The sequence below is a fragment of the Macaca thibetana genome, chromosome 11 (genome assembly GCF_024542745.1).
Source record: "Macaca thibetana thibetana isolate TM-01 chromosome 11, ASM2454274v1, whole genome shotgun sequence".
Classification (NCBI taxonomy): domain Eukaryota; kingdom Metazoa; phylum Chordata; class Mammalia; order Primates; family Cercopithecidae; genus Macaca; species Macaca thibetana.
Genome location: NC_065588.1, coordinates 745339 through 759811, shown reverse-complemented (window position 1 = coordinate 759811; position 14473 = coordinate 745339). Strand labels below are relative to the sequence as shown.

Genomic DNA, 14473 nt, shown 5'->3' with positions numbered 1-14473 from the left:
CAAAGAAAACAGAATCAAAAGATAAAAATATGGACCAGGAGTGGTGGCTCATGCCTGTAATTCCAGCACTTTGGGAGGCCGAGGCTGGTGGATCACCTGAGGTCAGGAGTTGGAGACCAGCCTGACCAACATGGAGAAACCTCATCTCTACTAAAAATACAAAATTAGCCGGGCATGGTGGCGCCTTCCTGTAATTCCAGCTACTCGGGAGGCTGAGGTAGTAGAATCCCTTGAACCTGGGAGGCAAAGGTTGTGGTGAGCCGAGATCGCGCCACTGCGCTCCAGCTGGGCAACAAGAGCAAAACTCTGTCTCAAAAAGAAAAAGAAAAGCAGGAGAAAAAAAATAATCATTATTCCCTAAGAAAAAGAGAGGGGACTACTGGAATCTCTACACTTCCCCCTGTATGCCTTTAATCCATTCTTGGACAATTACTGCTATGCAAATCTAACCAATTAATTTCTCTGTTTAAAACTCAACTCTTCAGTTACTCTCTACTTTTTTTTTTTTTTTTTTTTTGAGACGGAGTCTCGCTCTGCCGCCCAGGCTGGAGTGCAGTGGCCGGATCTCAGCTCACTGCAAGCTCCGCCTCCCGGGTTTACGCCATTCTCCTGCCTCAGCCTCCCGAGTAGCTGGGACTACAGGCGCCCGCCACCTCGCCCGGCTAGTTTTTTGTATTTTTTTAGTAGAGACGGGGTTTCACCGTGTTCGCCAGGATGGTCTCGATCTCCTGACCTCGTGATCCGCGCGTCTCGGCCTCCCAAAGTGCTGGGATTACAGGCTTGAGCCACCGCGCCCGGCCAGTTACTCTCTACTTTCTATACATAAGAACAGTCCGCCCTCTACATCCTCAGGTTCCATATCCACAGGTTCTGCATCCATGGATTCAACTAACTGCAAATGAAAATACTGGGGGAAAAAACAGTAACAAAACTCAATAAAAACAACATGAATTTTAAAACACTACAGTATAAAAACTATTTACATAGCACTTACATTGTATTAGGCATTACAAGTAATTTAGCGATGATTTAAACTATACGTGAGGAGCCACACCTGTAATCTCAGCATTTTGGGAGGCAGAGGCAGACGGATCACTTAAGGTCAGGAGTTCCAAACCAGCCTGGCCAACATGGTGAAACCCCATCTCTACTAAAAATACAAAAATTAGCCAGGCATGCTGGGATGTGCCTGTAATCCCAGCTACTCAGGAGGCTGAGGCATGACAATCACTTGAACCCAGGAGGCAGAGGTAGCAGTGAGCTGAGACTGTGCCACTGCACTCCAGCCTGGGTGACAGGGCAAGACTCAGTTTCAAAAAAAAAAATTAAATTAAAAAAATAAACTATACAGGAGGATGTACTACTGTAGGTTATATGAAAATACACCATTTTATTTAAGAGACTTGTGCATTCGTGAATTTTGGTACCCTGTGGTGGGGGCTGTCTGGAACCAATCTCCTATGTATACTGAGGGATGACTGTGTGTGAGAGGAGCAGTATGAAGAGTTCAAAGAACATTTTAATACGACAATGATACCTAGTAACTCTTTAGCATGTTAAAGAGATAAATCTGTTGCATTTCCCAATTTACCTTAATCCACAATAATCTACCAGTCCATGTAAGGAGATTACCCACATAAAGATAGATATATCAGGTTATATAGCTCAAAACTCTTAGCCATGAAAATGATCTTATCCCAAGAAATCTGTTAATCTCTATCTTGTAATAGAGAATGTGCACATTAATAATTCGATTCACTAATTAATTTCACCTCTCACTGTTTGGTTTATACATTAGTGTGTGTTTGATTAACTAGACCATCTATCACGTATATACTGACAAAAATAATATTGTCTCTGAGAAGGTGAACCTCAGTTGCACAAAAGGTATCTACAGGAAAGACAGTATGCTTTTTCTTAACTAACCTGAGTATGATGATTTTAACAAGCAAATTTCCAAACACTCCTAAATTCAAACTGTTAAATTTCTTAAGAATTCTTACATTCCTGAGAAAATTATTTGCTTGTAATGACTAATAGAGCTTATCTGAGGACTCTCTTCTAAAAACATCATTCAACACATTCATTTAGCATAATGTATTTAATATGGTAATTTGGCAAGGCCAAGATTCAAGTCACAACACTAAAAAGTAAATTATTTATGAAACCCCACCTGAAAAATCTAAATTAATATAAATGAAGGTGGAGATATTATATGATCAATTAAGTTGGTCACAAAACCACAGCTTACTGATGCTTTTCCTCTTATGTAAAAAGTACAAGTAACCAATCTTTTAAAAACTACATATAGGCCAGGAACGGTGGATCACACCTGTAATCCCAGCACTTTGAGAGGCCAAGGCAGGAGGATCACCTGAGGTCAGGAGTTTGAGACCAGCCTGTCCAACACAGTGAAACTGTCTCTACTAAAAATACAAATAAATAAATAAATAAATAAATAATTAGCCGGGTGTGGTGGTGGGTGCCTGCAATCCCAGCTACACTGGAGGCTGAGGCAGGAGAATCACTTGAACGCAGGAGGTGGAGGTTTCAGTGAGCCAAGATCCCAAGATCACGCCATTGTACTCCAGCCTGGGCGACAAAGCGAGACCCCATCAAAACAACAACAACAACAACAAAAAAACCTACATATAAAATTAAGTCTGCTACCTGTCAAAGGCATAATCCTCTTCCAAACAAAATATTAAGAGCTTCTGACAATTTCTCTTCAAACTGAAAAGCTCCCCTTTTAAGATTTGAGAAATTAAGTTGACAAAGCAAAAAGCTCCCCAAATCCAACTAAGTTTAATACATTCCATTTGTAACAGGTGACAACTTATAGCCTTCTAAATGAATATTTAAGTATCCTTTGTTATATTTTATATAACACTTAACATTTTTCAAAGTACTTTCACATAGTATTTCAGTTGATCTTCAACAATCCTAAATCAGTAAGACATATCGCTAATAAATGAGCATTACAGATTAAGTTCCTTACTCAAGGTCAGAAAATTGGGTAATCTAGAACTCAAGGGTTCTGCCTTGGTGCTCCTTTTCATTGTATAGTATTCTATTACACCATAGTGAACTTTCTAAAGACTAATGGATTAGACAAAGTATATAAACAATTTCAATATGATAAATAAATACTGTAAGAATTATATATGAGATCCACCAAAAGAAAATCTGCTTTCCAGATTCATGCAAAGAAGATGAGACAAGGAACTTAGCAGATTCTGAAAATAAGCAGTTCAGAAAGGTTGGCATTTGGGTGATGGGTCACAGAATTAGAATATTAGGAAAGGCCAGGTAAAGCTAAGGAATTTAAAAGCACCAGTACGTAAAGGTCAATACCTGCTTTACTCCTCCTCCAAGAATAGTAGTTAAGTTTTGCTATATGATTTTTCAAGCATAAATATAAACAAACAAAATCTTCACAGATTCCCTCAAAAGGACATCCTAAAAAAGATGCTGCATCAATATAGTTAATATTTATGTGGCAGGCCCTGTCCTACATGTTTTATATATGTTCATTCATTTAATCAGCACAACTCTATAAAGTGGGTGCTCTTTTTTACACCCATTTTATAGACAGGAAACTGTAGCACAAAACTTGCTTATTGAATCCAGGCAATCTAGTTCTTAACTACTATGTTACAAGGCAGAAAAATGGCCTCTTCAAACATAAACTGAGGTCACGCTAAGTCTTACCTATTCCTGCAGACCAGGTTTTAAAACAAAACAAAACATCTGGGCACAGTGGCTCAAGCCTGTAATCCCAGCGCTTTGGGAGGCCAAGGCGGGCAGATCATGAGGTCAGGTGTTCAAGACCAGCCTGGCCAACATGGTGAAACCCCGTCTCTACTAAAAATACAAAAATTAGCCGGGCGTGGTGGCGGGCACCTGTAATCCTAGCTACTCAGGAGGCTGAGGCAGGAGAATCACTTGAACCTGGGAGGTGGAGGTTGCAGTGAGCTGAGATTGAGCCACTGTACTCCAGCCTGGGCGACAGAGTGAGACTTTGTCTCAAAAAACAAACAAACAAAAGAAAAAACTCAAATAAAATACAAGTTACTAAATATATAATTTAAATTATCAACATAATTTACAGAACTGGTATAGCAAAGGTGTACTAATTATAATTATGAATTATTTCATAGTATGCTAAATATTTTCAGAAACGATAATTGAGTATAGCTACTCTTGCTGCTTTTACAGCTTTATCTAAAAAAGTGTAAAAACTACCAGAAAACCCAAATAACAGGTTTAGGATGATTTCTGAAAATGAGAGCCCAGTTTTAATTGAATGTTTCCATACGGACGAACTAAGATGTATTTTATTTATATTTATATACATATGTTTTTTATTTTTTTGAATTTCTTTGATAAGCTGCTGGTGGAATAAGATGAATTTTAAATGAATTTGAATGTCAAGAAATGAATTGTCACCAAGCAACAATAGATTCCTAGTTTGTTTTACACAAAAACAACCTCTTCCCAGGTTTGCAGATTACTTCTCAGACTGTGTTACCATGGGTCAGAAAAAAGGTAAGAGAAAAAATTTTGCCAATACTCCTAATCACTGACTTTGAGGATTTAAGAACAAACTCCAAAAACTATTCCCTGAGATGGAAAGTTATGCTGATTCTCATCCTAAAAAATAAGGAATGTGGCACAAATTTAAAAAGAGGGAAAAAAATCACCAACATTCAAATAGAGAGATTCAGTTCAATGAGATATTTTAAGAACTACAGCAAAGAAATAAATTATGGTTTCTTAATCACAGAACCACATCCCATTTCTGTAACACTGCTAAACTTTTCACCAAATATTAATGTCATATACTCATGACATATAGTCTTAATAAAAGACAGAGAAAAGTAAGCAGTTAAGTATATTGAAGCTTCGACAAAAATATGATTTGCTCCCTTTTCAGGTAGATGTGGAAACAATCTCATCAACATACAATGCATCATGTGAACTCTTCAAAGGCAACTTGGGGGGAAGGTGCTTAAAATAAATCATTCTTAAATCTGTGCATCAATGTTTTATTTATTTCTTTTTTTTTTTTTTTTTTGAAACAGTGTCTCGCCCTTTCGCCCAGGTTGGAGTGCAATGGCGCGATCTAGACTCACTTCAACCTCCGCCTCCCAGGTTCAAACGATTCTCCTGCCTCAGCCTTCCAAGTAGCTGGGATTACAGGCGCACGGATCACGCCCAGCTAATTTTTGTATTTTTAGTAGAGATGGGGTTTCACCATGTTGGCCAGGCTGGTCTCGAACTCCTGACCATGTGATCCGCCCACCTTGGCCTCCCAAAGTGCTGGGATTACAGGCTTGAGCCACCACATCCGGCTGCATCAATGTCAGGCCCAACAGTAGTATTTTCTGACCAAGACAATCAAATACTAAAATTAAGGTGCACTACTTGTCTAATAAAACCAGGTAAAGAAATCTGCATCTTAAACAACTCAGTAATTACTGAAGATCCTGTGGTGTCAAAATATTACCTACGTATTATTTACTAAGAATTGATGCTTGTAATTAGCTGGGTGTGGTGGGCGCCTGTATTCCCAGCTACTTGGGAGGCTGAGGCAGGAGAATCGCTTGAACCCAGGAGGTGGAGGTTGCAGTGAGCTGAGATCGAGCCACTGCATTCTAGCCTGGAGATAGACCAAGACTCCGTCTCCTTTTTTTTTTGGGAAAAAAAAAGAATTGATGCTTGTTTTAGTAAAGAGCAGTGCATAGTATAACACGACTCTAAAAAATAAGCTTGGCAGAAAACAGCTTGATTTGTATACCACATTCACCCATCCACGAAAGCCTATTTATATCTCAATTTGAAGTGATGAAAATCAATACCCAAAACAGAAGCCTGAAATTTGCCATGGGTATAGGACCAGGTTCCTCCAGAAATCCAACAGCCACTTCCACACCAAAACGATATTGCTTCATTTGAAATTACTTATTAGCCATCTACTGGACTACAAATACTTTATCATCTCCCAAATTATTAGATCCTAACTAGCTTTTGTTCTTCATCTACCTAATCAAGTTATTTACCTGCTCTATGATTTCACTTTTCTTATTTGTCAAATAAATAGCTGGGCAGGATAACCTAAGATTTCTTCCAGTTTTAATACACTAAGATTTTTAAGTCAACAACTTAACACAATATTCTCCTGTCTTGCTTCAGAAATATGTGTATATTAAAAGGATACATTTAGCAAAAAAGTTTCTATCTTCCCAATGCTTTAGTAATCCCTTGGGCTTGTCCTTTAATTTGGCTCCAAAGATAAAAGTTCAAACACTGACCCAGTGAATACTTTATTAGGCATATAGTGCAACTGTCCTGGTCAAAAAACCAAAAATACTTCCTAACTGCTGCTATAAAGGATTTTTCAGATAGGATAATCTTTTCAAAATCAAAACAAAAAATTATAGAGGCACAGACAAATGACATGGAAGTTTCTAAATCAGGTACCACTTAATAAGCTAGGATTCATCTAGTTCTGCAGCCAAATCCGGAAATGACTCAAAAATAATATGCAATATAAGATTTTCTTTAGTTTAGTCATGCCCATGCCTAGATAATTAAAAATCCAAAAAGCGGCCGGGCGCGGTGGCTCAAGCCTGTAATCCCAGCACTTTGGGAGGCCGAGACGGGCGGATCACGAGGTCAGGAGATCGAGACCATCCTGGCTAACACGGTGAAACCCCGTCTCTACTAAGAAATACAAAAAAATAGCCGGGCGAGGTGGCGGGCGCCTGTAGTCCCAGCTACTCGGGAGGCTGAGGCCGGAGAATGGCGTGAACCCGGGAGGCGGAGCTTGCAGTGAGCTGAGATCCGGCCACTGCACTCCAGCCTGGGCTACAGAGCGAGACTCCGTCTCAAAAAAAAAAAAAAAAAATCCAAAAAGCTACCAGTTCTAAGAAAACCTGAGAAGCTTAGACAAAGTTTGTATCACGATATTAGACAAATTAAGTTTTTTTCACTGTATTATCAGTTCCAAGATAATAAAGTATCAGAAAATTCCAGGTGATAAAGGGAAAACACACATCACATTCTGAAAAGTCTCAGAAGTGAAATAATTAAAACTAACAAAATTAATTCATAAAGTGCTCAACAAGTAATTGGGTCCAGTCTCAAAAAAGTAAGGTAACCGGTTAAGAAAAAAAAAAATTGTTAAAAAGCACCTATTCAAATATAAAACTATAATGGAAGAATAAAATTCCAGCATCAGTAGCAATAGGCGTCTAAAGTACAAGAAAGAAATGTAAATTCTGTAAATTTCTGCCTGTAAACCAAAAGGAATCAGACATAAGTTGTTTTTGTTTTTGAGACAGAGTCTCGCTCTGTCACCATGCTGCAGTGCAATGGTGTGATCTCCACTCACTGCAACCTCCGCCTCTCGGGTTCAAGCTATTATCCTGCCTCAGCCTGCCGAGTATTGGGATTACAGGCGCGTGCCACCATACCCGGCTAATTTTTGTATTTTTAGTAGAGTCGGGGTTTCGCTATGTTGGTCAGGCTGGTCTCAAACTCCTGACCTCGTGATCCACCCGCCTTGGCTTCCCAAAGTGCTGGGATTACAGGCGTGAGCCACCGCGCCTGGCCCAGACTAAGTTTTTTGAGTATGACTGACGAAAAGGAATAGTTTTCGTTTTTTTTTTTTTTTTTTTTTAAGATCTGTCACCTTTCCAATTCTAAAATACTATAAAATTAATGAGTACTTTTAATTTCACACTACCTTAGAAGTTCTACATCATTAACTGTAAAAGTTAAGAAATGATTATGTTTGTAAAGAACTTCTTAGTTTTTAAGTTTACTTCCACATGCTGTGTTAATTTCACATTTGATATGGCCTTAATTATTTGGAACCTGACATTCAAAGGGTTACATGTTAACATATTAGTTCATGGATAAAACAAGTTCCAAGATCATTCAGTTATTTTCATATCCTGTATCAGGCTGGTCTAATGACATTTTTTTATGTATGCATAATGTGGCTGACTTTTTTCCTTCAGTATAACCCTGCTCCTACTAATAACCTATGTTCACCTATGCCCAGTCAGGGCAACATTCAAGCAAGCTGCTTCAGTTAGTCAAGCAACAAGTAGCGCAAACTCAGCTGTTTAAACCTAGAATGTACTAGTCAACCAGAATGACACACCATTATTTACACCACTAGAGGTTAAAAAAGGAAGTATTGCGACTCCTTTGGACTCTTGGGAAAGTTTAGCTTAAAAATATTTTATAAGATTAAAATAATGATGATGACATTACAACTCTCAAAGCACTTACACAATCTTGCATGGGCTCCTGTACTATTCGCTGTATAGTGAATGGGCTGAAAGACGTTAGTTTAACGAACAATGTCAGAGCAATGCTGCTACTGTAAGGCTTAAGCATCATTAGGTAGAACAACATCAAACATTTATTTGCACGTCACTACTGCCAAGGCATTCATCCAAAAGGGGCAGAGAAGAGTCTTTTTTAATACTTATTTTATACTAAATGCCTGTGCAACCATCAAGTAAGATATATCCAAAAGTACAAGGTCGTTCTCATTTAAAAAGAACAGCCTGATCTCAGGAATGGAAACACGCTTCTACGCCCAGAGGCAGCTCATCACTGCAGAGCCTTTGATGAGACTGAAACGCACAGAGGAAGAAGCATCGGTACTTTCAACTTCCCCACTCATTCCAAGTTCCTTGCCAGACACTAAACCAGGAGACAATTCGTTTATACTAAGATGACCTTCACCACCCCTGCCCGGTAGCAAATCCCTCTGGCTACCAGTAATTCTTATCCTATCCCAACACCGAGGCACATGCTCCACATTCTCCTAATTTCAACCCCTTTCAAAAGTTGACCTCCCCCTCCCACTCGGAGTCCAACAGTTAGAGAATGCCAAGTGAAGGGTGAACTCGATCAACTGGCTTCGCCAAGCCAAATTTGGGATCCAGAGGACCTTCAAATAAAGAAGTAGGTGGGGCTTTACCTGCAGTTCACACCAGGCGACTTCCACAGTGGTTTCAGTGTCCAGACCTTTGTAGACCGTCTTAAAGGAGCCTCTGCCGATTTCGATGTCAAACTTGAGAAAGCGGCCATCGTTAGACATTCCCACGGCCTTGGTCTCCAGCTCTTCGATATCATCCTGCTGCTGGCTCCGTTCCTCCTGCGGCTCCTTGGCGCTGCCGCCGCCGCTGCCACTTCTCGCTGGCGGCGGCTCCTCTTTGCTCCCCACAAGGCTAGGCTGGGACACTGGGCGGTCTTTGCTGGTACTGCTGGGGACAGTCGAGGGGGCAGGGCCCGCGACGGCCTGTTCCCCAGGGGCGGCAGCGGCTGGAGGCTGCTGGGCTACCCGAGAAGCGGCGGTGGCGGCCACGGTCTCTTCCCGGTGGGGCTCCGGTGGGGCACTCTGCGGGACAACCGCGGGGATGCCGGGCTGGGGGAGGGCAAGAGGGAGGCCGGGGAGCTCCAACGCAGTGGCATTGGAGTCGCAGATGACACTCCGGCGGAAGAAGCGGTGCTCGGTGGTGGTGGTGGTCGCGGCCGCCCCGCGGCTGTCCTTGTCCATCGTGTGGCGGCGGCGCCGGTACTCCTCAGTCCTGCCGGTCCCGGCGTCGGCGGCCGCGGCCCCCAGTTTCTCCCCCACGGAGGAATCGGAGCTGGAGCCATTCTTGGGGACAGGAGCCGGCGGCGACAGGAACAGGGAGCCGGGAGTGCTGCTCTGCTTCTCCGCGGCGCCGCCAGACATGGTCGGTTCGCTGGCGAGAGGCGAGCGGGCTCGGAGTCGCGGATGGAAAGGGCGTGAGGGCCGAGCCGCCCGCGCGGAGGTCTGCAGGGCACCGCGGCCGGGCGGGTTCGCGCCGACCCGGAGACGCCTCACTCAGCACTGACCAGCCGCAGCGAGGGCGAGGCGGGCCGCTGGCACCGAGACTGCTGCGGCTCGCGAGGAGGGCTCGAAGGCGGGCGAGTCGGGAGCGGAGCCGCGGGGGTTAGCGCCGCACGGTCCGCATCCATCCTGCGGCGAGCGGCGGCCGGGCGGGCGGCGGCAGCGGAGGCGCCGCAGTCATGAGGGGAGGGCCCGGGGCCGGCACCGAGTCGAGGCGGATGCGGCGGACGCGGCTCCCACTGCCCCGCTCGCCGAGCCGGGCGGGCTAGGCCCAGAGGGCGGCGGCGCCGCGAGCACGGGACCAGGTCCGACGCCCGGGCGGTGGCAGCCCCGGGGCAGGGAGTGGGAGGGGCCGAGGCGAGCGAGGAAGGCCGCGGCCCGGCTCCGGTCACTCGGCGGCCGCCGCCTCCCACACGCGCCCCCCGCGATGGGGACCGGCCTCACAGGTCGCCCATCGCCCCGGGGCGAAGGGCCGGAGCCTCGGAGCCTCGGCGCCTGAGGAGCGGGCCCCCCCTTCCCCGAGGCCTCCCCGCCCGCCCCGGGCCTGGCGAACCCGCCTCCTCCCGGGCCGGTGCCGGGGGCTGACGGCGGAGGGAACGGCGGGGAGGGGAGGGCCGCTCACCGCGGGGCCCGAGCTCCGCTGCTTCTCTGAGGCAAGAGGAGAGGAGACCTAGAGGACTGGGTGAGGGGGAACAGGGAGAGAAAAGAGCAGTCACCCCCACCAGGCGCCTTCTGTCACCGAAGACGGGGGTGCGGAGGGGCCGAGAGAGGAGCCGCGTCCGCCCGGGAAACTCTCTGCGCTAAATGGCGCCGGGAGTCTGAAGCCTCCACACAGCCCGCTCGGATCCCGCCCCCCGCCGCCCGGGGCAGCCCCACCCCCCACCTCGCTCCGGGGTTTTGCGCAGGCGTGCCAGCCCCGAGGCACCTTGGGACTTGTAGTTTACGGGTTGGAGGAGATGAACGGGACCTAGGAGAAAAGTGCCTACGACTTCCGTGATGCCTCGCGGTTGCTGTAGCCTGATGCCTCGTGGGAGTTGTAGTTTTCTTTAGAAACCGTCCCTTCTGAAAGGCTGATGGGAGCGTCATCGCGGGTCGCTCAACCCCATCCTGAAGTCCGCGCGAGCTTAGGAAAATCATTATTTAGGGATTAATTGTGGAAGAAGGGAAGGAATGGAAAAAAAAAAAAAGAGGAAGGTGGGGGGGAGATGGAAAGACTCCCATCATGCTCTGCTAAGCGAGAGAGCTCTTAGGGTTGCCATGCAATGAAAAATGATCTGTTGTTCATCTTTAATGGAGAGAGCCGCAGTAGTGTTGAGTGACTGCAGGGCTGTGGGGGTGGAGGGGAAGGGTAAAGCCGGATAACCGGAGCCTGAGTTCTGAGTCGGAGGAGGGGAAAAGAAACTTTGTGAAGATGGTGCATGAAATTAATATTGATTAAATGGATTGGAGGAGGAGACAGGGAGGATTATATTCCATCCTCCTCCCCTCAACAATTAAGGCCACATTCTCAGCTCCCGCCCGACACGGATATTCCGGCTCTCAAAAAAGGGCTGCCTGACTGAAATCGGGGATCCTAGTGAACTCCCTCTTGGCTTTGCCTGAAAGATAATAAAAGCGGGGTTGGGGGAGCGGTGGATTCAAGAAAAGATGAGGTCTACGGATCTATGGGTCTTTGGCCACACTTGGGGGGCTGGGCTGACTTCTGCCTTTGTAGTTGGTTGAAACTTATTTTCCACCTTTCTTCTGCTGGGTGGCTCCGTGAAACAACACCCCCTCTTTCTCCAGAGCTCCTCAGTGTCCACATGCAACGTCTACCAGGGCCCTGGGCCCGGGAAACGTGGATCCCTGCGGCTCGCCGCCATGGCATGTTTTTCTTGAAAGCATCCTTGTCTCCCTGGACCCCTGTGCTCCTCGCAGCTCCTCAAGATGCGGAGGGGACGAGCACCAGGGGGCACCAGACGGAGTAGGAGGCCGGACTCGGGAGCAGATGGCAGTTTAAAAGCCTCGGTCCAACCGGTGGAGAGCGGGAAGCGCGGAAAACGTACGCAACCGCATCAGAGCGTCCGGGCGCGGCCGCCTCTCTTGGGCGCCCGCTGCGGAACCAGCTCGGAAGCGCGCGTCCCGGGCCGAGGACCACGCTGCGAGCGAGCAGCCAGCGAGGAACTCGGCAGGAGGTTCCTTAGCACAGTTCTCGGATGAGCTCCACCTGCAGAATTCTTGCCGTGCAGTTCATGTTAATTCATCTGATCCGTAAAATGGTTAATGCTGTTTTCTTTCTCTTTTTGTTGTTGTTTATCACAAGCTACCCTTTCGAGTTTACAACAATGTTTGAAGCCAATGATTGTGAGGTTTCATGAAGCTGACAGGTTGTGAACATTTTAAAATGCCAATTCAGTAGGGACAACTAGAGTACTAAAATATTAGTGTTCCATTGCTCTAGAAAATGTATCTTTCATTCGTTTGCTGCTGGTAATGGTAAATAATCTCATTAAGGTAAATGGAATTAAGAGTGTATTTCTAACCGTAAACCTACTGTAAGCAAGGGAAGAAATGGCCGTAAAATACACTTTTATTATACTTCTTGAGTCAAATAAAACTTGCCCAATTGTTGCTTCAGGAGGAAAAATAGTCTGATTTTAAACATAAGGCAGCTAATTACAAATTGGCAAGTTAAAAGAAGATCAGTAAATCACAATGTTCCCTTTTGGCACCATAAAAAAATTAGGATATTTTTGTGTGAGTGGTTATTAAAGGATTTTATTATTGCCTGTTCCTGTTTACTGAGCCCTGAAACTTTGGCCACACTGCATTGGACACAAGTCCCTTGATAATCACCATGCCCTATCAACATGTCTTTTCAACCAGGAACAACTAAATTCATTGTAAGTAATTTAATTAATTGTTGACTTAAAACCACACTTGCCTAGGAGACAGCTTTTCCCACTTGTGTAATGTTAGCTTTACAATGAAAACAGATACAATTTTAAGTTGAATATAATCTTGTTACGTACAATGATTAGATTTAAAGGTTATGTTGTTTGGTGTGCATATTTTACTAACACTTTTTTGTTCACTTTTTTTTTTTTTTTTTTTTTTTTTTTTTGAGAGAGTCTCATTCTGTTACCCAGGCTGTAGTCCAGTGGCTTGATCCCGGCTCACTCAGTTCTTTTTAATGCTTACCAACCTATCTCCAAGTAAATGATATTTTCTGTTACTCATTACTATAATTCCTAATAGTACTTTTCCTTTCTCTGTTGTTTCAATTATCGAGTAAAGAATCAACCTCTCTGTATTCCGTATAAAACATCAAGTGACTGTAAACAGAGGTAACAAAGAAACCAGGATACAATGAATGCACTAAGCTCAGAGGTTTGACTTCCTGACATTTGGTTCCACAAGGATACAAGTATGTTATTCTCTCTCACCATTTCTCTGTTCTCTCTAGTTCTTGTTCATGTTCTCACATTGATTGATTCATGTTTCTTTCTATTCCCATCCATTCACATTTTTCGTTTACATGGTTTCTGCCATTGGTAACTAGCTAGCAATGAAAGAGACACTTTTGATTTAGACAGTGACTGAAATATCCTGAACACACAAGATCTGCCTTACTTTGAATGTGGCATAATATTAATACATAAAGTTGCTTCTTGAAGTGTAGGGGAAAAAATTGTCCCATCTTAAGAGCATTTCTCTTTTTTTCTTTGTCTCCTTCCCCTCATTTTCCCATGCTCCTTTGTCTTGCCTATGGGTAATTTTTATTTTACCTCTTTGTCATCTGGAACCCTGTCATCTGGAAGTAGGCAGTGAAAATCAGGCAGCTAAACAATGAAGAATAGTTTTTAAGAACTTTATATTATAAATGAAATAGAGGGGATGGGATTTTACCTATATCAAAGTATATTATAAAACCACAAAATTAAATCTGTATGGTATTGAGGTAAGCATAGGCAATGAAACAGGAGAGTACAGAAACAGTCTCATGTATGTATGGGAAGTTCATATATATATATAAGGAAAATTGCATTTGAAGTCAGTAAGGTGAAATAATAAACAGTGCTTGGACAATTATTCATTTGAAAAATAAATGAGGTCAGTTTACTTCAGACTGTTCACAAAATTAATTTCCACATAGATTGAATAACTAAACTTTAAAAAAAAATCTAAAGAATTTTTTAAATATAGGAGAACATAAGGTACTAAAGGGCTTCAAAGAACAATCCAAGAGCCACAAAGAAAAATATTTGACAATATCAAAATTGATAATCTATTCAACAAAACACAAGCTGCCAGAAAAACTCTGGAGACTGTATAACAAAAGATTAATATCCAAAAGATATGGAAAAAAAAAAACCTCTTAAATCACTGAGAAAAAGGCAAACCACTGTATAGAAAAGGAGGATATGAAAAGATAATTTAGAAAGCAGTAAATGCCATGGTGGCTTACACCTGTAATCCCAGCACTTTGGGAGGCCTCAGTGGGAGGATCACTTGAGGCCAGGAGCTTGAGACCAGTCTGGCCAACATGATGAAACCCCATCTTTACTAAAAATACAAAAATTAGCCGAGTAT

At 43.9% G+C, this 14473-nt stretch overlaps 1 protein-coding gene across 28 annotated transcripts in view; it reads right to left on the bottom strand.

Annotated features, from left to right (window-relative positions):
* WNK1 (WNK lysine deficient protein kinase 1) overlaps window positions 1-10162 on the bottom strand; it is a 156996-nt gene extending 146834 nt beyond the window's left edge. For 25 of the 28 annotated variants that reach the window (XM_050746990.1, XM_050746989.1, XM_050746991.1 and 22 more), the window contains exon 1: window positions 9005-9981. In XM_050746990.1, coding sequence (XP_050602947.1) covers window positions 9005-9763 — 759 coding nt within the window. In that variant the 5' untranslated portion in view covers window positions 9764-9981. Of the gene's footprint in view, window positions 1-9004 lie in introns of all 28 variants that reach the window. The other 3 variants (XM_050746987.1, XM_050747000.1, XM_050747008.1) reach the window with 1 other exon arrangement.
* Between the last annotated feature and the right edge of the window lie 4311 nt (window positions 10163-14473).